Genomic DNA, 27,609 nt, shown 5'->3' with positions numbered 1-27,609 from the left:
CAGGTCCTTCTCCCCAAGAGTGACTGAGATAACTGCCTCTTGCTTTAACCAAGCCACCAGCAGCACTTTTCCCAGATGGCACAGAACAAGCACCTACCACTTTGCAAAGTCCAGGCTCTGTATCCCCTTTTTTCTTAGGAGCTAGATTTGTCCTTCCCCTCCAGGAACCCGAATGCTTCTGTGCCCACCCCGGCTATTGATGGAGTGAAAGGTGCCATGATTATAAATTCTAACCAGGCCCTTCCAAATACTGTACGCAGAGGCAGCTTATGCTTAATAAACTCAAGGACAGCAAAATTCTTCTTATGAAGATAAAGCAAAAGATACCTGTAGTGGGATTTCTGCTACATCAACCTTGTGGATAACCCCAGTGGAAATCTTGGCCAGCTTTACCTCCAGCTCATCAAAAATGGCCAGCTGCCCTGCAATTTGCTCTGCTTCTGGAGATATGATGTCCAGCATAAGAGGCTGCAGCTCCTCAAATGTCTGCTCCAGTGGGTAATGCACAGTCTGCTCAGACATGTCTTCACCCCCAAGGAAGGCTTCAGGCTTGGGTGGGAGCTCATCCTTGGATAACCCGTCGGAAGCGTCAGATGCAGCGACTTCGGGTGGCAGCGGGGCCTCTGGCTCAGTGAGGATGTCTGAAGGAAAGGGCTCCTCCAGTGAAAGTGGGGCCTCGGCCTTGGCAGGTCCTTCTGGCAGGAAGAGAGCCTCAGGTTCTAGGACAGGGACCTCGGGCTGACAGGGTACCTCAGACTTGCTGGATTCCTCCAACAATGCGACTTCCAATACTGGGATTTCAGGAGGTAACTCCAAATGGCTATAAGATAACTGGAAGTCTTCACCCTTGAGAATGGCTTCAGCCTTGGACAGAGACAAGGTCTCAGCCCTGAGCAGCTCCTCAGCCTTGGCCAGTGCTTCAGCTTTGGCTTGGGCCTCAGCTCTGGACTGGGCCTCAGCCTTCAGGGCAGCCTCTGGAAAATGAAAATTTTGTTATCTTTTTTTAAGGGGTAAAGGGAGCGCTGAGTTCAGGTGACTTCCCCAAACCCAGAATCATTCCCCTAACAGGAAGTTTGTCCCAAATTATCCCAAAGCACACTCTCTAAGAGGCCGATTTACATTCAAGGCCAAGTGGTCAGGCTTCAGTCCAAGAGCTTCCTCACAAGACCCCTGGTACACATGTATATTCCAGCCTTTGTGTATTGTTCATGTCATTTCCCCAAATAGAATGTCCAATCTTTTCACTCCTGCCCCTCTCCCCTCATCCAAACCCTTCCCATCCTTTCAGAGTCAGCCAGATGCCCACTTTCAGAAAGCTTTTCCTGACCAGCCCAGTGAGATGAGATCACTCTGCCCATACCATGGCATCTGTGATATTACTGTAGGTACCAAGTTGCCCAAGTTTATATCCACCTGCAAATTCATCTGCAAATTATGGTTTTAGAAAATTGCCTGGGGGCACTGAGAAATTAAATAGTCTGCCCAAGGTCTCAGGGTCCAATCCTGTGTCAGAGGTCAGCCAGATCCAAGTATTCTTGAGTCCGAATCAGGGCCTCTAGGGATGCGTAACAAGGACTCAATAATGCCATTCCAAGAATAATGATCACAAAAATAACTCACGCTTCCTAACACGCTTTATGGTTTATAATTTTACAGATGAGAAAAAAGGCTAGAGGTTAAATAATTTGCCCCAAATCACACTGGTAATAAACCAGGACTCAGGCCTAATGTCTCACAAAATCACAGCTGAGCAGGGTAGACTCAGTCAGAGGGTGCCAGAAGATCTGGGTTCAAAAGCTGCCCCAGACACTGATGCACTATGTGATCTTCTGTCCCTCCGTAATGCTGTTTCCACATCCATAAAACAAAGAATGGGGTAGGGGGTTGGCCTGGATGGTTTTTCAAGTTACTTTTAGTTCTAAATATGTGTTCCTGTGACCCCATGATATCCTAAAATGGAAAGAGCATCCTATACAAGATGGTTTCTACAGTATAACAAATGGTTACTCAGTCTTTGCTTGGAGATTTCCAGGGAGGGAAACCTTTTCGCTACATTAGGCAAAATACAGAAATCCTGGGTTTCATAAGTGTAAATATAAATCATGTATGTTCCAGGTATCTGAGAGAAAATGCCCACTCTAATCAAATTACTGAGCCCTCTATCTGGCCATTCTCCCACTCTACCTTGGAGCACAATCATGAGGGCCTAGCACACAAAATCATGCACACATTACATGCCCAATAAACATTTACTGAATTGAATTTTCAGTGTAAGCATTATTCCTCTCCCCTATGAAATTATTAGCAGGAGCGAGGTGCTAATTAACTTTTAAAAAATTCCCAATGCATAGCATCTGGCCTTCTACAGATTGTGTTACCATACACTGTTAAAAGATCACAGACTACATAAGGCATATATTTTTCTTTAAAAAAATCTTTTTCAGTCCCAATTTCTCTTCCCTCCATTCCCATCCATTGAAAAGGCAAGAAATATGATGCATATTAGACATATGAAGTCGTGCAAAACTAGAGACATATATATTCAAACAGAGTTCATGGGCTCATTTGTTTTGCTTGATTGCAACTATTCATTACCAAGAAATTCTACAGGGGCAGAGAATTCATTGAGAAGTAACAGTGACAAGAAAAGAGCATCCATAAAGCACTGAAAAAGATAAAAAAGAGGACAGGCAGAATTTTAAAACAATGCAATGTCGTATCCTTTATGAAGGAACAGAAGCCTCCTAGCTCATTGTTAAGAGGACAAGCCCTTTAGAGTGTTTCCCTCACCCTAGAGATGCATCACATCAAATCATCCTGGTCTGCTTCTCTATGGGATCAATGGCAGACTTGTACTAGTAGACATCATATGTAGTCATTAAACAGAGGAAAGATCATCAGCTTCTGTGAAAATCAAACCCAAGACTTAAGCTCATGAAAACTAAGCTTAAGCCACTGAACCAAATGGTTCACAAGACAGACATGGGTAACCAGCATAGTGGAGTGAAAGGGGCCGTGGAGCTGGAATCAGAGGATGCGGTTCAAATTCCGCTTCTGACGCTTACTATCTGAGGCTTACTAATGAATGAGTCATTTCTCATTAGACCTCAGTTTCTTCCTTTGCAAAATGAGGGAGTTGAACCAGATGACCTCTAAGGTTCCTTCCAGATCAATGATGCTTTGAGATGTCAAGGTGTTATGGGCCAGAACTCTGTACAACAAGGAATCTTACAAGATGTTAAGTCAGTGGAATTGAAAATACAATGGTTATCTAGTTTAGCATGGTGATTAATAGTTCTCTAGTTCCATATGATTGATTTAATCTTTTTTTTTTAATTACAGCTTTTTATTTACAAGTTATATGCATGGGTAATTTTTCAGCGTTGACAATTGCCATACCTTTTGTTCCAATTTTTCCCCTCCTTCCCCCCACCCCCTCCCCTAGATGGCAGGATGACCAGTAGATGTTAAATATATTAAAGTATAAATTAGATACACAATAAGTATACATGTCCAGTTATTTTGCTGTACAAAAAGAATTGGACTTTGAATTATTGTACAATTAGCCTGTGAAGGAAATCAGAAATGCAGGCAGGCAAAAATAGAGGGATTGGGAATTCTATGTAATGGTTCATAATCATCTCCCAGAGTTTTTTCGCTGTGTGTAGCTGGTTGAGTTCATTACTGCTCCATTGGAACTGATTTAGTTCATCTCATTGTTGAAGAGGGCCACGTCCATCAGAATTGATCATCATATAATATTGTTGTTGAAATATATAATGACCTCCTGGTCCTGATCATTTCACTCAGCATCAGTGATTAATTTAATCTTACAACAAATAATGGTTCCCTGATAATATGAATGGTTTATACTCAGTATACTGCATATAAACTGGGACAAACTCAGCCAGAGACATACTCAGAAGGGAACTGGAACAGCCTGGGAGAAGACAGTGGCTGGAGGCTGGAGCATAAGCTCTCGGACTGAGACAGACTTCAAGACAGAGACTATCATGGTGGTCCTCCCGCCTCCCCCACAGAAACCAAGACACATTCTGGAGGATCCAGAAAGCTGGCCCAAGCCCCAGGCAAGGAAACTAGACTTTGAAGGAGACAATAAAGAATTTGGACTTTATCCTTGGCTATTCTCATGGTGATTACTCTGCTGAAACAAAGGCTGGTCCAAAGACTTCCAGAAAACCAACCAGAACACTACACCAAGGAGCCGCCAACTTTTTTAAAATCATCATCCCCACACTTGGGCAGTACCCACCAGCCTCTCTCCTGAGGTTCTCTTCCAAGGTGGACAGCTTCACATCATAAGAATTACGCATGGCGGTAATGTCCTCTTCCAACTTGGCTCTTGATTCCTGTTCTGCTTCATAATCAGCCTTTAGCCGTGCCAGCCGTTCCTCATATTCCTACAAGACAGGGTAGCATGTCCACAGTCAGAGGATCAAAAGATAAGAGCTGAGAGGGACCTCAGAAATCATTTAGACCAGCCCATTCAATTACAAGGCAACTGCTAGTGCAGTAAGTAAAGCACTGGACAAAAATTGTCAGAAAAATCTAAGTGCAAATCTGGCCTCCGTCACTTACAAGTTGTGTGACTCTGGGTAAGTCATTTCACCTCTGTCTGCCTCAGTTTCCTCATTGGCAAATGGGGGTGATATAATAATACCTCTCTTCCAGAGCTGCTTTTAGGACCAAATGAAATAATATGTGTAAGGCACTTAGCACAGCGCTTGACACAATAGAGGGTACTATGTAAATGATTATCCCCTTCCCTTCTTTTTCCTTATGAATGAGTCTTGTCCAAGATCATATAAAAATAAGTAAAATAAGATAAATATAAAAAAGTAAGGTAAACATCTTGGCAGAGCAAGGATTCAAATTCAAATCAAGTGCTCTTTTCACTATCCCAGGCTTCCCTGGGCTCAACTAGGAAGAAACAGGCCTGGTGGAATACCTGCTGTCATCTAATGAAGGGATTCCTTCATGTCCAGTTTTACTGGATTCTGGTAGTAGTCATTAAGATCTGGCAGATTGGGTTCATGAATTGGTTTTTTTTTCATTTTCAATTTATATGTACACTTTTTGTTTTAATATCACCTTAATTTCTAAACAGATCTTTTTCCTACCTTACAAATCATCCCTTGTAACAAAGAATAAAAAGTTGGGGGGAAAGGCAAGAAACAGTATTATGTCAGTGGCATCTTCCATTAAGAAGAGAGCAAGATGGGCACATTTTCTCATTACTTCTTTGAGACTGAGCTTGGTAATCAATCACAATCATAATAAATTCCTTTTACTTAAATAATTTCTCATTTAAATGACTGTCTCTTCAGTCAGTGGGTCTAGGCTGGAGGCCTTTTTTCATAATGCCATAAGCTTTGAAAACTCAAGGTACCATACACACTGGGATGAGGTTTTGAAAAAGGACTTTATATAAAAAGAAATAGTTATTATCATTATTTTGCACAAGGGAAAACTGAGGTTCACAGAGACAAAGTAAATTCTCAAAGTTAGCCAGTGTATTAAACCAGCAGAGCTGCTTTAGCATCCAAATCCCCTGGCTTCTTCCCTCACTAAAGAAAGAATCTAGAACTTTGAATAGCCTTGTCATACTCCTTCAAATAGCCTAGGCATAGCCAACCTAAAGGGAAACCAAAGACCTCAGAGATACCTCTGTCGTATCCTACCAATAAGGCACTGGGCAAGTCATTTAATTTCTTAGGGCCTCAGTTTCCCCATTTTGTAAAAGGAAGGGATTGGATTAGATTAACTCTGAAGTCACAGGATTATAAGACTGTGATCCTGGGATATCTGAGTGTCCCATTATGTCTGGCACAGGATTAACAATAACAATAATAATAATTGCTTTAATAAGTATTTTGGGGTTTACAAGAATCATTTGATTCTCACAACCAAAAGAAGTAGATGCTACTATTATCCTCATTTTACTGAGGAAAACAAAGGCAAACAGAGTGGGTAAGCTTGTTTTTTCTTGTTTATAAAAATAGCTTCCCAGAAATTATTGGGAAAAATGCCCAGGCTCTTTGACCTTGTGGGAACAAGCCCTAACTGCCGATCATTCCCCAAGTTGAAACAGGCCTTTTGGGGTGCCAGATAGTGCCATGGAATAGAGGGAGATGAAAATCAAAGCCAAGATCAGGCCTCATGAAAAGATTCCAATCACAGAGCTTGCAACACAAAGGTAGGTCACATAGCAAGGTGGGAAAAGCAGCAGATTTGACAGCAATGAGTCTGAGTTCAAATGCATCTTCTGAATCTTATAATCTCTATGACCTTTATACAGGAAGTCACTTCACCTTGCTGGACCCCAGATGGGGAATTAGTTGTCTCATTTCCTAGGCCCAAGTTCTTACCTCCCGAATCAATTGCTTTTCTGCTTCAGTATCTGGTTGAGGAGGTGGCGGAGGTGGCGGCTTCTCCTCAGTTTGCTCAGCTTTAGCAAGCATCTGGTTCGACAATAAGGCTGCAGCAAGTAAATCACAGGGGTCAATACATAATCCAAAGCACACAAGTGATTTAGAAATGAATTTTTATAATCCAATTGATAACAAGCTATGATGAAAGTTTTCATTTAAATATATCACAAAATGACATTAAGTAGATTTATTTGGAATTTAAAGCAGACTTTAGGGAAGCCATTGGTATGGAATGTCAAACTCAAATAAAAACAGATCCCCTGCAGGTGGTCATACTGACTTAGAAAAGCACAAATTAACATTATCCATGTTGTATCCAATTTTAATTTATTTTCTTAAACATTTCCCAAAATGCATTTTAATCTGGTTTAGCAGGGTGTCTTGTTCAAGTTTGACAACACTGGTATTGGGCATTCCTGAGGAGAAAATTCTCTCCACCAATGCATGTAAACTGCTGCTCTAGAAATGATTTTCCTGAAGCACCTATCTATCTGAAAACATGGGTTTCTCCTGCTTAACCAACTCTAGTGGTTTCCTACTGCCTTTAGGATCAAATATAAATGCTTTTTTTAGTTTTCGAAGCTCCAAATGACCTCCCCCCAACCCATCTCTCCAAGTTTCCGTGGATCTCACTCCTCTACATTCCATGATCCAATTCAACTGTTCTTCTTTTTGTTCCTCAAACAAGACCTCTTATCTAGAACCAGGTCCCCTGGTTAGTGCAATGCCTCTCACTGCCATATCTGAAACCTTCTCTCTGCTCACCTCTCCCTCTCTTCCAACATTAGAAGAGCCAGAATTTAAGAATATTTTGAAGGAACAAATTGTAATAATTGACACCATAGTCCATTTTTGTTTTTTATCAGTAAGTCAAGGAGAATAGATTTGTATTTCAAAGAAAAATTATAAAATGTGCTTGTAATTATTTGTATTTAAAATGCATTTACACAGATCAGAGAATTCATAATAAAATTATTTTTTAAATTCTTAGTGCAAACAACTGTAATTAACTCATTTCACTGATCCTAGAGAAACTCCAACACCATCTTTTTACATGAATCTTTCCCTAATTTCCCCAGTTTCTAGTATTACTCTCCCTTCCTGATTACTTTACACTTTATTACTTTGTTTATATTTATATTTTTTCCCTTTATATTGATGCTGTCTATATTTGATGTGCAATTTTCTTCCCTACAAGTTTATTGCAAGTAGGAATCCTTAGTCTTTGTCATAATATTAAGAGAGACCCTGTTTTCCAGAACTAAGCCTTGGCATAACAACAGTTCTTTGTGCTCACCCTTCAGATGATCTCATCCTTTGGCAAAATCATGTAATTATTGCATTGCTCTGATCAGCCCCAGGTAATCTCTGAGCTTGGAAAAGCTCTGCTATATCCATGTTGTGTTCATAAAACCCTGCTATAAATCAAACCTGTCTCGTTGTTGTTACCCCTCATTGACAGATTCATAGGTATAAGTATTGAGCTCTTCCAACACTGCCCGGGTTTCCCCGATGCTAGGAGTCGGGTCCCAGCACATGTGTCTAATCTGTCTCCTTGCTTGCAAGCCATTTCTCTCAGCTTGAAATCAAACTTCTGCCTGATTACTGATTCTCCCGTCTTTAGCCTGTTCTCTATTTGGCTCTAGACATCCACTCAGTATCTGGCACATAGTAGGCACTTAATACATGTTGATTGGCTGATCTAACAACCACTTCTAGAATATTGGGTCTCAAACTTTTTACTGTCAGAACCCATTTACATTCTTAAAATTGATCACCTATCCTCAAAGAGTCAGCGCTTGATTCATTGTTTTTCTGATTGTCTAGATTTAAGAAAGTGATGGAAAAATGTTAATTTGCAGATTAAACTTAAAAGTGTATCCTAAACATATTTTCTCCCTGGAGAGCTGGTTGTTAAACATTTACCAGCTCATCCTTGGTTGTCTCTATCAAAATTTACTATATTAGAAATTAAAACATTTTAGTATTATTATGAAAATAAATTCTGACCTCATGAACTCCCTGAAAGGACCTCAGGAGTCCCTAGACCAAACTTTGAGAACTGCTGTCCTAGAAGGCATTTCCTGGTTCCTCCACCTAGTACAAACCTTCCCTTCAAGGTTACCTTCTAGCTCCTTTATATGTGTGCTGTATACACCTATAGATGTATTTTGCATAGACCTATATATAGAGAGAGTCCCTCAACTAGGAAATATCTGAGGGAAGATTTGAACTCAGGTTTTCCTGTGGCCTGGGCCATGCTCTGTGTTCCTGGCTGCCTCTCCAAAGATAGCCTCCAGTGTGTGTGGGGGGTCTTTACCCAACGGTCTGAATCACCTCCATGGGGGTGAGGGCCTTGGCCAGCTCTGCCTCTGGGGACGAGGTCTGGGAGCTCTTGAAGTCATCATTAAAGCTTAATAAATCCTTGCTTCACAAAGAGTTTTCCCAACAGTTATCTTATTTGATCCTCAGTAGGGCAAGGGTTATTATTCCCATTTTACAGATGGAGAAGCTGAGGCCCAGAGACAGGGCTTGCCCAAAGTCTTCCCTGAAATTATACAAGGAACTAGTGGTGAGGCCGGAAGCCTTGGGGATGCCAGGATGGTGCTCTGTCCCCCCAGAGGCAGCAGGTGGACGGGGAACTCAGGCAAATGCTCTCTTTTTTCAGAGTTTTGGTAAGAATGGGTCCTCACAGCCATCAGTCCCTAATCAAGTCACATCTGAGAGGCAGCATGCCTGCAAGGGACCTTGGGTCACCAGAGGTGGAGGCAGGAGCCCTGGGTTCAAGTCCTGAGCCTCGTTTTGCTCCTTTGTGAGATGAGGGGGTGACAGCCTTGAAGTCTCCTTCCTGTTCTAATCTGTGAACCTGTGACTATGCTGAGAGAGCAGCTCTACATGAATGGGGGCTTCCTGGATCAGTTCCCCACATTGTGGCAGCCCCCCAAGCTGGAAGACCCTGGCCCTGGGCAGGCTTTCTGGGAGCCGCAGTCATTTGCAGCCCATATTCCCGTGGTCCCCAGTGGCAGCAGAGCACTCTGGTAGTGGGGGAGATGAGCAAGGCAGTCTTGTGAGCATGTGGGGGGAGTGGGGAAGTCACCTTGGCTGATGAGAAACTCTGGGCTGCTGCTGTCAGCACTGGCAGAGGCGGCAGGAGCAGCCGGGGGGGGGCAGTTCTTGGAAGACGCCCAAGAGACTGGCCCCCTGACTGGCAGCCATGGCCAAGACCCTCCCACCCCCTCCTGCATCCTCACCCTGCACCAGCTTCAAAGCTGGACTGTGAATACAAGGATTCAATGAAAAGTACCAGGCGCATCTAGGTGGCACAGTGGGCAGAGCACCGGCCCCAAAGTCAGGAGGACCGGAGTTCAAATTTGACCTCAGACACTTAGCATTTCCTGGCTGTGTGACCCTGGGCAAGTCACTTAACCCCAATTACCTCAGGAAAAAAAGCACCCCCAGAGTACTCAAGTGAAGCTAAGAGACAGAAAGATGGAGACATGCACATGCACACATGTAGTGTGTGTTTGGTTGTGGTGTGTGCACAAACATACATGTGTGTGCACATGTATGTGAATTGTATGATGGGTGTGTTTGGTGTATCTGATGTATGCATAAACACACACTGTACACATGTGTGCAAATAAGCCTGTACTATACACATGTGTATTGCTCATGTATGTGAAGTGCATGACAGGTGTGTGTTTGGTTGTGGGGTGTATGTAGACACGTGCCCTATGTACATATGCAGACATGTATTACACATGCGTGTTGCATGGTGGGTACAGTGTGTTTGATGTGCAGTATATTATATATCATACACCGCACACACGTGCGCACACACCTGTATGACCTGTGAAGGTGTTTGCTGGGTGCGTGTGTGTTTGGTGCATAATGTGTGCATAGAAGCAAATGTGCACCACAAGTACATATGCACCTGTATATTACACGTGTTGCTGCATGGCAAGTGCACTGTGTTTGATACGATGCACGTATAAAAGTGCCATGAAACATATGTACATATAGATGTATGAAAATGCTATATAAATGCCAGCTGTTATAAATATGAGTTTTTCAGCCCCCGATCTCCTGCCTTCCCACAAAGGGGCCAAGAATTGGGTTAGAGAAGGATCCTCTGCTGAAGAAATCACCAATTCTTGAAGGATTTCAGCATATTTTACATTAGGCTTAACTCTGGAGACCCCGGGCAACCCCGGCACCCCCCACCATGGGGGGAGCACTTGGCAGGAAGTCCCGGGTTTGAATCCGGCTTCAGCTCTCTCCCAGGAGGCTCTGAGCAAGTCACTGTCCGCTAAGTTACCAAGCGCCTGTTCATTAGTCAAGGGAATTTTCTCACTGGGACTTCCTATGTTTATTACAAAACAGCAGAACTGTCAGAAAAAAATTGGCCTGGGATCATTCTCATGAGGTGCAATGAGGGCAACTCCGTCTTGTAAGAAGAGAAGGAATTAGGAACCCTTGTGGTGGGCAAACACCCTGACCCAGCCCCCGGTTACCAAGGCACTGGGGGACGGTTTGGGGGCAGGCGTCCTCCCCAAACACTCAAAGTTCTGCAGCGGTCCCGCAGAATCCAAGGCTCATCTCTGGCCCCTCTACAGGAAGCCTTTCTTGTCTCCTGAAATCCTCTTATAAATCTACTGTCCTGCCTCTGGTGGAACAAAAGCTCCTTGAGGACAGGCTCTGCTGTCATCCTGGCTGTGGCCCCCAGGGCCCAGCTCAGTGTCGGGCACACAACAGACACTTAGAGAGGTTTGTTTAATTGAATTGATTTCCTCTTTCAACCTGGTCAAAATTCAACTCAGCAAATCCAAGTGCCTACTATGTGCATGGTGAAACAAAGATAAAAACAAATCACCCTGAATTACTGCAGCAGTTTCCTAAGTGTTCTATCTCAATCCTCTCTTTACTCGAAAACATCATCCACAGGGACCAGAGGGACGTTCCCAAAGCACAGACCTCCCCATATTATTTCCCTGCCCATGAACTCCAACGGCTCCCAGTGGTCTCTAGAATAAAACCCTTTGACCTTTAAAGCACCTCATGATTGGGTTCCACACCAATTTTTCAGGCTTATCCCACTTTACTCCCCTACTCCAGGAAGAGTGACATGGCCAGATGTCTTAAAAGACTCTCCTCTCCTCAAGAACCTTCTTAAGCTCCCTATCCCCTTCATGTAGAAATTCCCTTCCCTTTCTAATCAAAGTCATCTTCTGCACAGGTGGAAAGATGGATTAGACCATGGCAGAGACTGGAAGAAGAGAGTTCCATTCTTAGTGGATCCAGGTGAGAAGTGACAAGGGCCGGTGTGCCCTGGCAGGTACCCACCTGGAGCTGGAGCCCCCCCCGGGGGCCCACCAGCCTACCTGTCAAGTTCTTTGAGTTCACCGTTTGAGCTAAGATGGCCTTCAGCTTCTTGATCTCCTCCTGGTACTCCCTCAGGAGGGCGTCCTTGGGATCCTCATTGATGCGAGGCTTGTTCTTGATGTTCTTGGCTCGGTTCGCGTACCGCAGGGTGCTGAGGGTCTCATCGTAGTTGTTGTCAGCCGGGGACAGGCAGGCCACCATGAGGGTCTTGGTGTTGCCCCCCAGGGAGTCCTGCAACAGCCGGGTCAGCTTCGAGTCCCGGTAGGGGATGTGTTTGCAGCGGCCATCCACCAGGGCCGAGATGACGTTGCCCAAAGCTGACAGGGACAGGTTGATTTTTGTGGCCTCCTTGAGCCGCTCCCCAGTGGCCCCCGTTTTCGACTGCCTTTCACTGCCTGCCAGGTCGACTAGGTTCAACTTCCCTGCCCGCAGGTGGTCTTTGCCTCGCTCATCTACAGGAGAAGAAACAAGTGGGGGCCAGGGAGGGAGAGAGGGAGAGGGATGGGCGCTTTAGAAACCCCTCTCCCCGGTCAGCCAAGACTTTATCTAAGAGCACAGCTCAGGGGCCTTGGAATCAAGAAGGCCTGGACTCAGATCCAGCCCCAGTGGTCTGGGCAAGTCATTCCAATTCTCTGGACCACAATTCCTTTACTTGTAAAACAAGAGACTGGATGTGAGGTCCCTTCCAGCTCTAGATCTGTGCTCTGATGAGACCCCCACAAGCCTCTTTTTCTCCCTGTGTTTCACCTTCCTCAGTTGTAAAATACAGTTGAATATGATGGTTTCTAAGGCCCTTTCTTGCCCTAATGCTTTGATGCTGTCCCTGGAATCCTGGGCCAAACCTGAACTCTTTCCTCTCCACAATCTTTCCTACCTAATCGGTTCCCAAATCTTACAAATTTCACCTTTTGAAACCATCCCCCTCCCTCTAGTCCCACCCTAGCACAGGTGGCCTCTGACTACTCCCCTGCTGGACTCTTCCAACACCTCGCTAACAAGTTCTCCCACTCCCATTCTTTCACCACTGGACCCCCAATCCTGGGGAGATCACCTTTCTTACACAGAGATCCGACCCTGCCCCTTCTTCTACTCACAAATCTTCTCCCTAGCAAGTAAAATTTCCTAGAACTAAAATTCAAGGATCCTCATAACAGAGGACTAGAGACTCTCTGAGTTGAGTTGGCAAGGACCCAGACACTAATCTGACCCTTAGCTGGGCAACAGGCCAGGCCAAGAAGCCAGGGAGTCTTTGCTAGGCATCATGCTCCCCTCTGGAGTGGCTTTAATTGATATCAAGCTAAATAAGCCTCTCCAAGGCTCCTCATTCTGACCTCTGGAGCCAGAGAAGACAAGACCAAGGAGATAGCCTCAATACCCTTTCAATAGATGATCTTTTTCAGATACTTTAAGACAGCCCTCACCCCGTCTCCTCTTCCTCAGGCTAAATGTACCCAATTCCTTCAGCTGAACCTTCTTTGGACACAAGACCCTTAACCATCCCAGGCTCCCATCCCTTGAAGGATGCTCTCAGGTTATCCACATCCTTAATAAGCTGAGGTGCCCAGAACTGAGCAGAGCACCTCAAATGTACCCTGAGCAGAGAAAAGGGCAGATGGGACTCTCATCTCCCTCTTTCTGGACACTCAGCCTGTCTTACAGCAGTTCGAGATCCCATTAGCTTTCTTGGTAACCATATCACACTGCTAACTCATATTGAATATGTGGGTTCACTAAGACTTCCAGATCCTCCCCAAAGAATTTGATATCAAACTCTGACTTCACCGTGTACTTGAAAAGTTGACTTTATAAATCTACTTTGGACCGATATAAGATTTACATTTTTCTCTAACCCATTGCATCTTGAGAGGGTACATGGTATAATATCTGGAAAGCTGGCCTTGGAGTTTGTTTTTCATTTTTTGGTCCTTTTTCTTTTAAAAATTTTCAATAATATTTTCTTTTTCCAAATACATGTAAAGATAGTTTTAGTTTTCAGCATTCATTTTACTAAGATTTTCATGTTTCAAATTTTTCCCCTTTCCTCCCTTCCAAGACAGCAAGAAATATGTGTTAATATATGTTAATATATGTGCATAAATATGTATATATTGTAAATATATGTGTAATATATATAACACATTAATATATGTGTTAATATAGTTAAATATGTGCATTTTAAAAAAACATATGGAAAACCCCATATTTAAATCCTTTTTCTGATACAGTCTAGCTATGAGACCAAAGGCCAAGCCATCTAACTCCCTTTCTTCCAAACAATCCTTTAAAGCTTTAAGTACCAGAAGAATAGCTGATCTAGGTTCCTAGAAGGAGTTTCCATGCTGGGAATACTCCCACACTAATAAAACCACAGGTTTAGATCCACTCCCTTCATTTTTAAGAATTGCATTATATTCAGCCCAATGTAAATTTTAGCCAAGGAAGTTCCCTCAGAATCTTCTCTGACCCCAGCTCTCCCTCCAAGCTTCATGTCATCTTTCTTTTCTACCTCCTATCACTCTCCTACTCATAATTTAGATTGTTGTCAACTTTCTCTCCTCTATGTGGTCTCAGCGCCTTTGTTCATCTCACTCCTGATTAGCTAGAATGCTCTTCTCTCCTTTTTACTTAAAGAATTCCTGTTTATCCTTTAAAATCCCATTCAAATGCGACTTCCTCCAGGAAGCCTCTCTTGATTCCTTCCAGTTAGTAATAAACTTTCCTCTTGAACCTTACTGGGCACTTTGTCCAAACCTGTGTAGATGTAATATTTTTAATGTAATGTAATTTTTTTAATGTAATATTATAGGAATCCACATTTAAGTTTTATTTCTATACTAGACAGTACGCTCTTTGAGGGCAGGGACTGAGTTAAATTTACATCTCTCCCAAAAAGCTAACATGATATTTGCTTAATAAATGCTTATTGAATGAAGTGTTTGAAGAGACAATCGGTGGCTAAAACCTAAAGAAGTAGGCAGCACTAGACCTGAACTTTTGAAAGAATGGCCTTTTCTTAATCCCAGAGAACCTCTCAAAAACTCCCACATGTTCTAGGACGAATCACAGTGGAGGGAAGAGAGAGAAAGGCAGGAGAAAAGAAAGTTTCTTTGGTGGCAGACCTGGGACTAGGAATTTTTATATCTGGGACAAGGACCTAGATATCCCCAAATGACTCAATGAAATCTAGATATTACGCCCCCAAAAAACAAAAGAACAACTCATCTTAAGCAAACTCTAATAATAACTACTGTGTCTCTACAGCACCATCTGATAACTTCCTATTTTAACCAATTATTCTTGCTAATGAGGAGGAGCCAAGTGTTGTTGTTTGCATGTATTGTCAACATCCTCCAAACTCAGGGCTATCAAAAGGACACCTTCTAAATTCAGCACTTTGGGGCAAAGCCTCAGTGCCCTGTCTTAGAGCTCTGCCTAGTGGGGACAGGAGAAAGGGGCTGCCCTCACAATGCGGATACTCTGCCCAGAAGGCAAGCTTCTGGTGGGCTGATTACTGCTTGGGCCAAATCATAAAATGGTTCCAAAACAGAGTGGGCAGGGAGGAAGCAAATTCGGTGGGAGAGTTCTTTTAATTTTGGAAGATTCCATGTGTCAGGTCAAATGAATGCATGCAGGGAGGAGAAGAAAAAGGGAAGTACTTGGTACTTCCTGGTAATACTTGAGTACTCCCAAGCAGTCCAATAAAATACAGACAATCCAAAAAATTGCTTATCTTAAGCCAGCCCTTGGAAGTGCCCTAAAAATGACAAGCAAGTTCCACAGCAGATAGAGCACTGGGCTGTATAATCCTTGGCAAGCCACTTAATATCAAGAGGCCTCCTTCAATGTCCTCATCTGTAAAATGGGACTAGTAATAAATAGTACTTGCCTTGAAGAGCTGTACACAAGTGAGGTAATATTTGTAAAGCACATTATGGGCACCTAATAAATACCTTTTCCCTTCCTCACCCCCGTTTAAGCACTTCAGGCTTTACAAAGCCTTTCTCACAGTCCTAAGAAGCAGAGAGATTAGGGCAGGTTGTGACCACTTTAGAGATGAGGACACTTTTACTTAGAATTGCAAAATTTTTTATCTACCAGCACAAAACAGGGAAGGGGAGGAGGAAGTATTTGAGCCAGATCCCCTGGCTCCAGGACTGAGCTTTTTCTGTAATATTGTAGCACATTTCTTCCAGAGTCACAATCAAGGGAGTGAGTGGGCCTCCCACCCTAGAATAAAGCCACTCTCCAGCTTGAGGAGGAAGACCTGGGAGATGGCCCTCAGCCCATCCCTCAGACCCAATCAGAGTCGGCTCTGGTTTAAGATCCTCCCTTGTAACAACCAAGCCACCCCTAAGACTGTATGGAAAGAAGGCCATATACTCTAGGAGAACTAAACTTTGCTAGAGAGTGGTAAGAATTAGACTCAGAAAAGGAAAGGACTTTGGATTTCACGATGACTCCTCCTTTGCCAAAAGGAGAAGGGAAAGACCTAGAGTTCCTTAGGGGGACTCACTTCAGGCCACATTACAGTACTCCAGGCCATAAGGTCATGAGACCACTGACCTAGAGCAGTAAGGGATTTCTTGAAGGTCATCTAGTCCAATCCTCTTAATTTACACACAAGGAAACTGAGGCTGAGAAATTAACTGACTTTCCCAGTCACTCAGCTAGTATGTATCTGAAGAAAAATTTGAACTTAAGTCTCCTCCACTAAGCATTGATTAGAGCCCAGTCCCCCACGGATCTGGGGAAGGATTTATGGCTAGTTCTTCACTTTCTAAAGGACCTTTCCACTGCCCCTATCCTCCCAATGGGCCTTATAGAGATCTGTTGGGATCATTGCCATGACCATCTCATGGATTTTTCCACTTAAGACTCTCTTCCTCTCTGATTCACCCTTCATACCACCAACCACATCTTTTGAACAGAACCTGCTCCCTAAGATCTCCTGGGTAAAGTTCCAGCTCCTCTGTCTAGCTTTCCCATCCTTTCTGTTGCCACTCCCACTAGGCTGAAAGGTAGGCACTTGGCTTAGTGCCTGACACATAGCAGGTGCTTAATAAATGCTTGTAAACCCCACAATTTGGCACCAACTTCCATTTACAAACATCTCATATTATGTCTTTCTATCATCTATACACTGTAACTAAATGGACTATTTATTTCCCATATGTGCTCTAGCCTTTCCTGCCTTAAAGCATTTGGTATTCTCTGCCTAGAAAGCCCACCTCCCCGTGGATCTGGTGAATTCCTATTCATCCTTTAAAAGCCGAATCAGATGCCACCTCCTCCAGGGCACCATCTCTGCTCACCTTCCTCAGTCATAATAACCTTTCTCCCTGCTATATAAACCTAAGGTTCCCAAGAACCTTAGAAAACATTTTGTATTTGTGCATCTAGTCCCCCTGCTATTCATTAAGCTCTTGGGGGATAGGGCTTATGGCGAATTTAATCTTTGAATCACCACCCATCCCTCCCCTTACCCCCAGTGCACTATATACAAGATGTTTAATCCAACTCAATAAGCATTTATTAAGCTTCTACTCTGTAAGAGAAACTATACTAGTACTGGAGATTTAAAAAAAAAACAAAACAAAAACAAACCTAGTGCTTGCCCTCAAGGAGCTTACATTCTTCTGGGAGGAAATAACGTGGATACAAATAAGCAAATATAAAGCTAATAGAAGTCCTTTCAGCAAGGATAAGCATGCTGCTGGGAAATCCTACAAGAGAAAACACTTGGAAGAAAGCTAAAGACACTGGAGCAAGGAGGAGAGAACATTAGTGTTTGTGGAAATCAAGTCTGTTGGATGAGGCTCCACAATGGCAGGTTTTGGAGGATCTGGGGTCAGTCTCAGCTCTGGTGCTTTACTAGCTCTATGTTTCCAAAAAAGCCACTTTGCTGGGCTGGGTTTGAATCCCAGATGTACCACTCATTACCTAAGTAACCTTTGCCATTCTGTGCTTCAGGAACCCATCTGTAAATGAAGGGGGTGGACTAGATGACCTCGGAGACTCCTAAATCTTATAGCTTATCTTTCAGGAACAATGCATGTTTCACAACACTTCTCTAGGCCTCTGTTTTCCCCTCTGTCTAGAAAAGGATTGAACTAGAGAGCCCCTGGGGATCCCCCTCCCACCACACTGCCCCCACCTACCCACAGCATAGATCTCGATGCTGATGGTGAAGATGGAATGGGAACGTGAGGAGTCCTTGTTCATTAGAGTGTAGCCCACCGAACGGTTCTTCCAGCCCATCTCCATGATGCGCTCGCACTGGGCCACGCTGTGGACTGTGTGCATGGACAGCCCCTTCACGTACACGCCTTTCTCTGGGTGCTCCTTCAGCTGCCGGAGACAGCACAGCCTGGGTCACAGGGGAACCTGCAGAACCTCCCACCCACCTGCTCCTAACCTTAACCACGGGAGATTTTCTGCCATGTGTCCATAACTCCATCCTTCCCAGGGCTCCCCTCCTTGGCTGGAGCAGCCACCCCCAAATGGGACAGGATCACACAATTTTAGCATTGATGGGACCTCAGGGGCCATCTAGTCCAATTCATACACCCCAACAAAGAGTACCCATTACAAGCCATCAGATGTGGTTGTTCAGCCTCTGCTTGAAAACCTCCAAGAAGGGGGGAACTCACCATTTCCTCCCAAGGCAGCCCTTTCTACCTCTGGAAAGCTCTCATAATTAGAAAGTTTTTTCTTTTTTTTTTTTAATTCATTCATTGAAATTCAGTGGCCTTTTCTCAGTGCTCATCCTTTTTTTTAAATTGCTTCTAATGGCATATGTTTTAATATATATTGGATTACTTGCTATCTAGGGGAGGCGAGGAGGAAGAAGGGAGGGAGAAAAAAAATTGGAACACAAGGTTTTGCAAGGGTGAATGTAGAAAACTATGCATGTGTTTTGGAAATAAAAAGGTTTAAACATTTCTTCTATTTTTGACATCTTCTAATAATTTTTATTTTTTATAAAAGCTTTTTCCCCCCCAAATACATGCAAAGATAGTTTTCAACATTCACCCTTGCAAAAACTTGTGTTCCAAATTTTTCTCCTTCCCTCTTCCCACCTCCTTCCCCAAGAGAGCAAGCAATTCAATACAGGTTAAACATGTCATACTTATCCTTCTTGACTTCTTTACACTTTACATGGTTTATCATCTAGAAAGTTTCTTCTACTGAGCCCCAGCCCTACTCTCTGAGGTTAAACAGAATGAGTCTAATTCTTTTTTCACACGACTGCCCATCAAAGATTTGAAAATTGGTATCCTGTCTTCCCCATCCTCTCAAGCCTTAGTTTCTCTTGGTCCATCTCCATTTCCTTAGGCCAGTCCTTCTGTGTCATGGACACAAGGCCTTTCACCACCCCATCTGCTCTCCTATGAAAGTTCTTCAGCTTATCCACCTCCTTCCCAAAATGTGGTAGCTCAGAATGAAGCACAATAATCCAGTGGTGGAAAACACAGAAAAATATCATCCCCTTACCCCTAAAAGTCATGCTTCTCTTAATGTAATTTAAGACTATTCTTCCTTATGGTGCTGTCATATATAACATCTTATTGACTCCTGTGCCAGTCCATTTCCCAAGCTGCAGAGCTGTTTAGCTGCTAACTGTTGTCTACTAAGAGCCTTAGATCTTTTTTTTTTTTTTTTTTTTTTTTTTTTTTTTTAAGACAAACTATGTTTGTGGCAGTCCTTTTTGTAGTGGCAAGAAACTGGAAACTGAGTGGATGCCCATCAGTTGGAGAATGGCTGAATAAATTGTGGTATATGAATATTATGGAATATTATTGTTCTGTAAGAAATGACCAACAGGAGGATTTCAGAAAGGCCTGGAGAGACTTACACGAACTGATGCTGAGTGAAACGAGCAGGACCAGGAGATCATTATATACTTCAACAACAATACTATAGGATGACCAATTCTGATGGACTTGGCCATCCTCAGCAATGAAATCAACCAAATCAGTTCCAATGGAGCAGTAATGAACTGAACCAGCTACGCCCAGAGAAAGAACTCTGGGAGATGACTAAAAACCATTACATTGAATTCCCAATCCCTATATTTTTGCCCACCTGCATTTTGGATTTCATTCACAGGCTACTTGTACAATATTTCAGAGTACGATTCTTTTTGTACAGCAAAATAATGATTTGGTCATGTATATTTATTGTGTATCTAATTTATATTTTAATATATTTAACATCTACTGGTCATCCTGCCATCTGGGGGAGAGGGTGGGAACAAGAGGTTTGGCAATTGTTAATGCTGTAAAGTTACCCATACATATAACCTGTAAATAAAAGGCTATTAAATAAAAAATAAAATAAAATAAAAGAGTGCATGTTGAAAAATTATCCATGCATGTTTGGAAAATAAAAAGCTTTAATAAAAAGACAAATTGCTGTCTAAGCATTCCTCTTGTACATATGAAGTTTCATCTTAGTAGATTAAGGTCAATGTTCTAGCCTATTATGGTGTTCTGGGGCCCTGTCATACAGTACGTGAGCTATCCTTCCCAGTTTAGCACCACCTCAATATCTGACCAGCAGTCCAACAAACCCTTTCTCCAGTTGGAATAGAATGGGCTATCCTGTGACTCTGGGACTGTGGTGCTCTAGTCTGAATCACTTTAACACAGCTCCTGTGCTCCTTTAGTTGGATGTTTTCTTGAGTGGCAGATTTAGTCCTTAACTCTCTGGTAATGAACTCCTAGTGTGAGAGGTTCTTTCCATCCAAAACATCAGTTATTCCCTGTTCACAGAGCCTGTCTTCCTAGTCTGATGGAGAGCAGCATCCCAGATAGCTGGCGACAAACGCAATAAATCATCAGATTGCCAGCCCATTTCCCAAGCTGCAGAGCTGTTTAGCTGCTAACTAAAAGCTGTGAAATATAATATTTTCTAAGTGTGAAAAAACCCAAACCAGACCCTGCATCACTCTAGTGGATATCTAAAGGATCAGAGCAAGAGTACATTATCTGCCAAGAGGTCCCAGTTAGCTGGCTACCTACTCCCTCCACTGGCAGCTTAGAAATCATTACAATGTCACAAACTAGTACATTTCTCACCCACTGCAGCTACACTTACCCACTGCAGCTACAATGTGACCAGAATCTAAAGAAGGCTGGCTGCATACAAGAGGAGAACCAGCTGCTCCTTCCCTCTTGTGAAATAGATAAAATATCCTAAAGGCACTGTCTCAGAAAGTAGAGTTAAATCCCATATTTGCACACTGAATATAATGTTATTGAAGAATTCTTAGAATAGAGACTATCAGAGCTGGAAGGGACTCTAGAACACAGAATGTCAGAACTGGGTGGATCTTAGAACATAGGATGTCAGAAATAGAAAGGCTCTTAGAACACAGAAATCAAAGCTGGGAGGGCCCTTAGAACACAGGATGTCAGAGCTGGGAGGACCCTTAGAATCCAGGTGGTCAGAACTGGGAGGACCCTTAAAATATCAGAGCTGGGAGGGTCCTTAGAACACAGAGTGTCAGAACTGGGAAGGGCCTTAGAACAGAGAATATCCAAGCTGGGAGGGTCCTTAGAACACAAAGTGTCAGAACTGGGAGGGATCTTAGAGCATAGATAATCTGGGCTGGTGTGGACCTTTAAGACAACCTAGGAATAGAGACTTTTAGAACTGGAAGGGACCTTTGAAATCATCTAGCTTGATCATCTCATTTTGTGCATGCCCTCTTTCCTTTACCATTTCTGTCAACCAAGACACAAAAAGATAGCTTTATTTGATCAGCAAAGAGGCTCACTACTGCTAAGTAGATGTCTAGTAAGGAATCTAAATGAGCGATTCCCTAGAGATCTCTCTATATTTGCTGTTAATACAGTGCTGATGCACCAAACCCTAAGGCACTGAAATGTTAAATGATGAGCATCACTTTCATGAATTCAGAATGAAAAAACAAGTGGCTGAAAAATATCTCTTTTACTGAACAAGATACTATGATGTGCAGTGATATAGACTATCTACAGAAATAATATGATACATACATATACATACACACACATATATGTGTGTATATATGTATATATATATACATATATATATATTTAAAGTACATACTGAAACTGAACAAAAAACTGGGTCCAGAATTGAATGGAAGAAGAATGAGCCAGATAACCTTTGGGAACTGTCAAGTATTTGTAATGAAGCCAGATATCCCCCTGAAACAAACTTTTCCCATGCTTTAATAACAATATTTTCCCAGTGATGATACAGAGCCCACTCTAAGGCAGGGAAAATCAAAGTCTCTGAAGAATTAGAGCTGCTGGTCACCTAACAGACATGGTGAGGAGCCCAGGAAATATAAGTTAATTCATTTTTCAGTCGTGCTTGACTCTTCATAAACCCTTTGGGGTTTTCTTGGCAGAGATACTGGACTGATTTGCCATTTCCTTCTCCTAGGTATGAGTAGACTACAACATTGATAATGAATTAACATATTAACAAGAATTAACATATTAACAAGATAGGAAAAGTGCTTTAAAGCTGAGGTGTAAAACTTGCTGAAATGATAAGCAAAAATAAATAAAAATGGAATATTAATTTATGGTTTTCTTAGTCAATATGTAGCTTACAGGGATGTTTCTATTTGAATTTAATTGGTAAGAATGTTGCCCTTCATTTTCAAAGAGAAGCAAAATGACACCACTCTGTTAGAGTGGAGTTACATTGTGTCCAATTGTGGCTGATCAGACCCATCCAAGCTCAAAGAACTCTGGCACAGGTCGGATACAAATAGTCCCTATGAACATTTGAGGTAGCTTCTTTAACTTTAAGCACCTCACATTTCTTCTGGGCTAATTCAATTCTGCTCTGCTCATAGAGCACAGCACCTTCTTGATGAGGGCATGTCATGTTGGATGGTGCTGTGTCAGTGTTTCCCATGTCATACAACCAATTCTAAAGTTCTTTAAGAGGGACCTCGAAGGTGTCCTTGCATTGCTTTTTCTGACCCCCTTGTAATGAGCATCAATGACTTAAAGGATAATAACAGTGAAAAATCAGATACTCTCAAATTCCTAGTGCAATTTAAGCTATTAAAGCCAGTATTTGAATACAGTATTCCAAAGCTGGGGGTGAGGGAGAACTCACAGAACACACAATGTCAGAACTGAAGGGCACTAACAGCTATTAATACTTAAAACTGAATTAAGAAATTTTGAACACCCATGATCAGAAAAAGATATGGGACAACAGCGTATCAAGAATGTGGGGATAATTGATGGAGAGCCAACATATACCACTGATATACACACAATGATATCAAGAGATCTAAAGATGCTCATATTCAGTTTGACGGACTAATTTTAGAGATTGGAAAGGAGGATTTTCCTCCTCATTCTCCAACTTTTAGCAACAAATATTCTCTAAATGGACAACACGGTAAGCATTACCACCATGCAGCAAAAAAAAGAAACTAGAGCCCAATACATATTCAGTGCATGAAAATAGGCTTTATCATAGAGCAAATAGTTAGGTTGCAAGGTGACAGAATTGGTAGAATAGGACCACCTCTGACCTTCTTTCTGGGCCTGACATGTTCTACCTTCTTTTATCTCCTATGCCAAGGGAGAGCAGACATAATATGAGACTGCATGGTTCTTGCTTCTATATAGAAGAAACCCCAACAGACATAGCTTCTCAGTAGAGACTCCTTTTTGATGCAGTGTTGAACTTGAGGAGAGCTGACCGGTCTAAACTTAAGTGAATGAGCTCACCTCTCTGTTTCTGAATTCATGAATGGACTTTTGGGTAGCTTGACCTTGGCGTACAATCTTGGAAGAGAGCTATTAACTCACAGTCGGCATCCTGCCAAGTAAACTTAACTGGCAAAAGACCTTGAAGAAGTTACTGATAGGAGAACTGATGGCAAAGCAGAGTCTCTTGCCTTTTTGAAGAGAAGTGGAAGTCCTTAAGTTTGAAATGAGGCATATGTTTTCAGACGTAGCCAGTATATTAATTTGTTTATCTTGATGGTACTAACTCTTTGGAGGGGAAGATTCTCCTGATAGATCACTGCAAAATGACAGTTATATTAAAAAAAGGAAAGAGTCTCCATAAAACAGAAAAAATAAGAAAAAGAGGCTACTGTTATCTTAGAGAAAGTGGGAAAGGGCAAAGCTTGCATAATAAAGCTCTTCATTGAAGTTACAAAAGGAAAAAAAAAGTTGAACTTCTAACAAGCAAGCTAAGGGGTTATAATGACATGTTATATTTCAGAAAAAACTTTGTTGTTTAGTCATTTCATTAAATCCTATATGATTCTCAGTGACCCCATTTGGGGTTTTCTTTTTTCCCTTCATTTATTTATTTTTTAATACATATTGCTTTATGAATCATGTTGGGTGAGAAAAAATCAGAGCAAAAGAGAAAACTCATGGGAGAGAGGGGAAAAAAGCAGGAAAAAAGAAATGCACATAATGTGTTTGATTTACATTCAGTCTCCTTACTTCTTTTTCTGGATGCAGATAGCATTTTTTTGCCCAAATCTATTGGGATTGCTTTGGATAACTGAACCATTGAAAAGAACCAAGTCTTTCATAATTGATCATTGCATATTCTTGCTGTTGTTGTATATAATGCATGCCTGGTTCTGCTTGTTTTGCTCAGCATCAGTTTTTGTAAACTTTCCTGATCTTTCTAAAATCAGCCTTTTCATCATTTTTTATTCCATTATTCCATTACCTTCACATACCACAGCTTATTTAGCCACTCTCCAGTTGACGGGCATCTACTTATTTTCCAATTCTTTGCCACGACAGAAAGAGCTTCCACAAATATTTTTGCACATGTGGTTTCTTTTCCCTCTTTTATGATTTCCTTGGGATACAGATCCAGTAATGGCACTGCTGAGTCAAAGGGTATGCACTGTTTTATAGCCCTTTGGACATAGTTCCAGATTGTTCTCCAAAATGAGTGGATCATTTCACAGCTCCACCAGCAATGTATTAGTGTCCCAGTTTTCCCACATTCCCCCCAACATTTGCCATTATTTTTTTTTGTCATCTTAGCCAATCTGAGAGGTATAAAGTGGTATATTGTTTTAATTTGCATTTCTTTAATTAATAGTGATCACTTCTCTGTAATTTCCTCTTCCACTCCCTTGTAACAAAGTTAGCAAAATGAATCAACACAATGACCATGTCTGAAAATGTATGTCTCATTCCACAGCTGTAGTTCACCACTTCTAGGATGAGAAGCAAAAGGCATGCTTCACCAGCAGTCCACTGAAAGAATTCTAAAGTCTTTTGGAGCTATTTTCCTTTATGTTGTGGTCATCAGGTGATCTGTTCTCCTGGTTCCTTTTATTTTACTTCCTACAAGTTTCTCCAAATATTTCTGAATATTTCCTATTTATAATTTCTTATTGCCAATAATAGTCTATTATATTCATATACCATAATTTGTTTAGCCTCTCCCCAAATGGGATACTACCCACTTTTCTCCCAATTCTTTGCTCCTACAAAAAAATGGTACTATATATGTTTTTTAATTTAAGGGACCTTTCCTTCTATTTTTGAATCTAAATATACATCTAGTACTGATGGCATACATACCAGAATTTAATGACCTTTTAAATATATATACAAATTGATTCACAACTTAACCTACAGCCTGCTTTTCCCAGCCCCCTCAAAATTTACTATTTATAGCTTTCATCCTCTCTGTCACTCTAATGGGCATAAAGTAAAACCTCAAACTTGCTTTAATTCACACTCGTCTACTGGGACACTGATACATTGTTGGTGGAATTGTGAATACATCCAGCCATTCTGAAGAATGACTTGGAACTATGCTCAAAAAGTTATCAAACTGAGCATACCCTTTAACCCAGCAGTGTTACAACTGGACTTATATCCCAAAGAGATCTTAAAGAAGGGAAAGGGACCCACATGTGCAAAAATGTTTGTGGCAGCCCTGTTTGTAGTGGCCAGAAAGTGGAAACTAAGTGGATGCCCATCAATTGGAGAATGGCTGGGTAAATTGGTATATGAATGGAATATTATTGTTCTGTAAGAAATGACCAGCAGGATGAATACAGAGAGGCTTGGAAAGACTTATATGAACTGATGTTGAATGAAATGAGCAGGACCAGGAGATCATTATATTCTTCAACAACAATACTGTATGATGAGCAAATCTTTTTTATTATTATTATTATAGCTTTTTATTTATTTATTTATTATTTATGGGTAATTTTTCAGCATTGACAATTGCAAAATCTTTTTTTTCCAGTTTTTCCCCTCCTTCCTTCCACCCCTTCCCCCAGATGGCAGGTAGACCAATACATGTTAAATATGTTAAAGTATAAATTAAAAACAATATATATGTATACATGTCCAAACAGTTATTTTGCTGTACAAAAAGAATCAGACTTTGAAATAGTGTACAATTAGCCTGTGAAGGAAATCCAAAATGCAGGCGGGCAAAAATAGAGGGATTGGGAATTCTATGTAATGGTTCATAGTCATCTCCCAGAGTTCTTTTGCTGGGTGTAGCTGGTTCAGTTCATTACTGCTCTATTGGAACTGATTTGGTTCATCTCATTGTTGAAGAGGGCCATGTCCATATGATGATCAATTCTAATGGACATGGCCCTCTTCAACAATGAGATGAACCAAATCTGTTCCATTTGTTCAATAATGAATAGAATCAGCTACACCCAGCTAAAGAACTCTAGGAAATGAGTGTGAAGCACTACATAGTATTTCCAATCCGTCTGTTTTTGCCCGCCTGCATTTTTGATTTCCTTCACAGGCTAATTGTACACTATTTCAAATGTACAGCAAAATAACTGTAGGGACATGTATACATATACTTTAACATATTTAACATGTATTGGTCAACCTGCCATCTGGGGGAGGGGGCAGGGGGAAAGAGGGAAAAAACTGGAACAAAAGGTTTTGCAAGAGTCAATGCTGAAAAATTACCCATGCATATAACTTGTAAATAAATAGCTATAATAAAAAAATTCACACTCCTCTTGTTATAAGTGATTTGGGGAATTCTTTCATTTGACTGTTGATAGCTAATATAAGCATTTTTTATACAGCCACTCTGTTATAGACACCCAGGTAAGGTGCTGGGGATATAACAAAAATTGAAATCTCTCTCTGCATCTATGGAGCTTGTATCCTACTAGAGATATAATACTTCTACTAAATAATGACAAGAATAATAGCAGCTAACACTTATATAGCAACTACTATGTGCCAGGCACTATGCTAAACACTGCAGTTTTTATCTTTCTTGATCCTCACAACAACTTTGGGAGTTAGGTTATTATCCCCATTTAAGGAAACTGAAGCAAATATAGATATAGTGACTTTGCCCAGAGCTACACAGCTAGGAAATGCATCTGATGCTGAATTTGAAATCCAGGTCTGGCACTCTATCCACTATGCCTCCTAGCTACATATAAACAAATTAGTAAACACAAGATAATTTGAGGAGGAAGAAAAGAACACTGTCTACTGGGCAAATCAGCAAAGGCTTCCTTTGGGAGCTGAGTCTTGAAGAAAGTTAGAGGTTTCTGAGAAATGGGGTTTAGAAGGAAATGTATTCCAGGCATGGGGGAATCACCTATACAAAGGCACTGAAATGGGAAATCACAAAATTCAAAGAATGCCAAATAAACCAATCTAGCTGGAATACAGAATACTTGAAGGGAATAATGTGAGATAAGGGTGAAAAAGTAGTCTGGGGTCAAACAAAATCAGCCAAGAAATGTGCATTTTAC

The 27,609-nt window shown here is 41.7% G+C and overlaps 1 protein-coding gene across 7 annotated transcripts in view; it reads right to left on the bottom strand.

Annotated features, from left to right (window-relative positions):
* Positions 1 to 27,609, bottom strand: part of KIF17 (kinesin family member 17) — a 72,303-nt gene that overhangs the window by 27,061 nt on the left and 17,633 nt on the right. For 6 of the 7 annotated variants that reach the window (XM_031962708.1, XM_031962704.1, XM_031962706.1 and 3 more), the window contains exons 4-8: positions 17,993 to 18,182; positions 11,834 to 12,286; positions 6,390 to 6,499; positions 4,274 to 4,421; positions 328 to 974 (exon numbers count right to left, since the gene is read on the bottom strand). In XM_031962708.1, the coding sequence (XP_031818568.1) occupies positions 328 to 974; positions 4,274 to 4,421; positions 6,390 to 6,499; positions 11,834 to 12,286; positions 17,993 to 18,182 (1,548 nt within the window). The remainder of the gene's footprint in view (positions 1 to 327; positions 975 to 4,273; positions 4,422 to 6,389; positions 6,500 to 11,833; positions 12,287 to 17,992; positions 18,183 to 27,609) is intronic. The other variant, XM_031962709.1, reaches the window with a different exon arrangement.

The sequence above is a fragment of the Sarcophilus harrisii genome, chromosome 3 (assembly GCF_902635505.1).
Source record: "Sarcophilus harrisii chromosome 3, mSarHar1.11, whole genome shotgun sequence".
In the NCBI taxonomy this organism is placed as follows: Eukaryota; Metazoa; Chordata; class Mammalia; order Dasyuromorphia; family Dasyuridae; genus Sarcophilus; species Sarcophilus harrisii.
The sequence above is the reverse complement of the archived record's forward strand: the minus strand, read 5'-3'. Positions and strand labels throughout refer to the sequence as shown.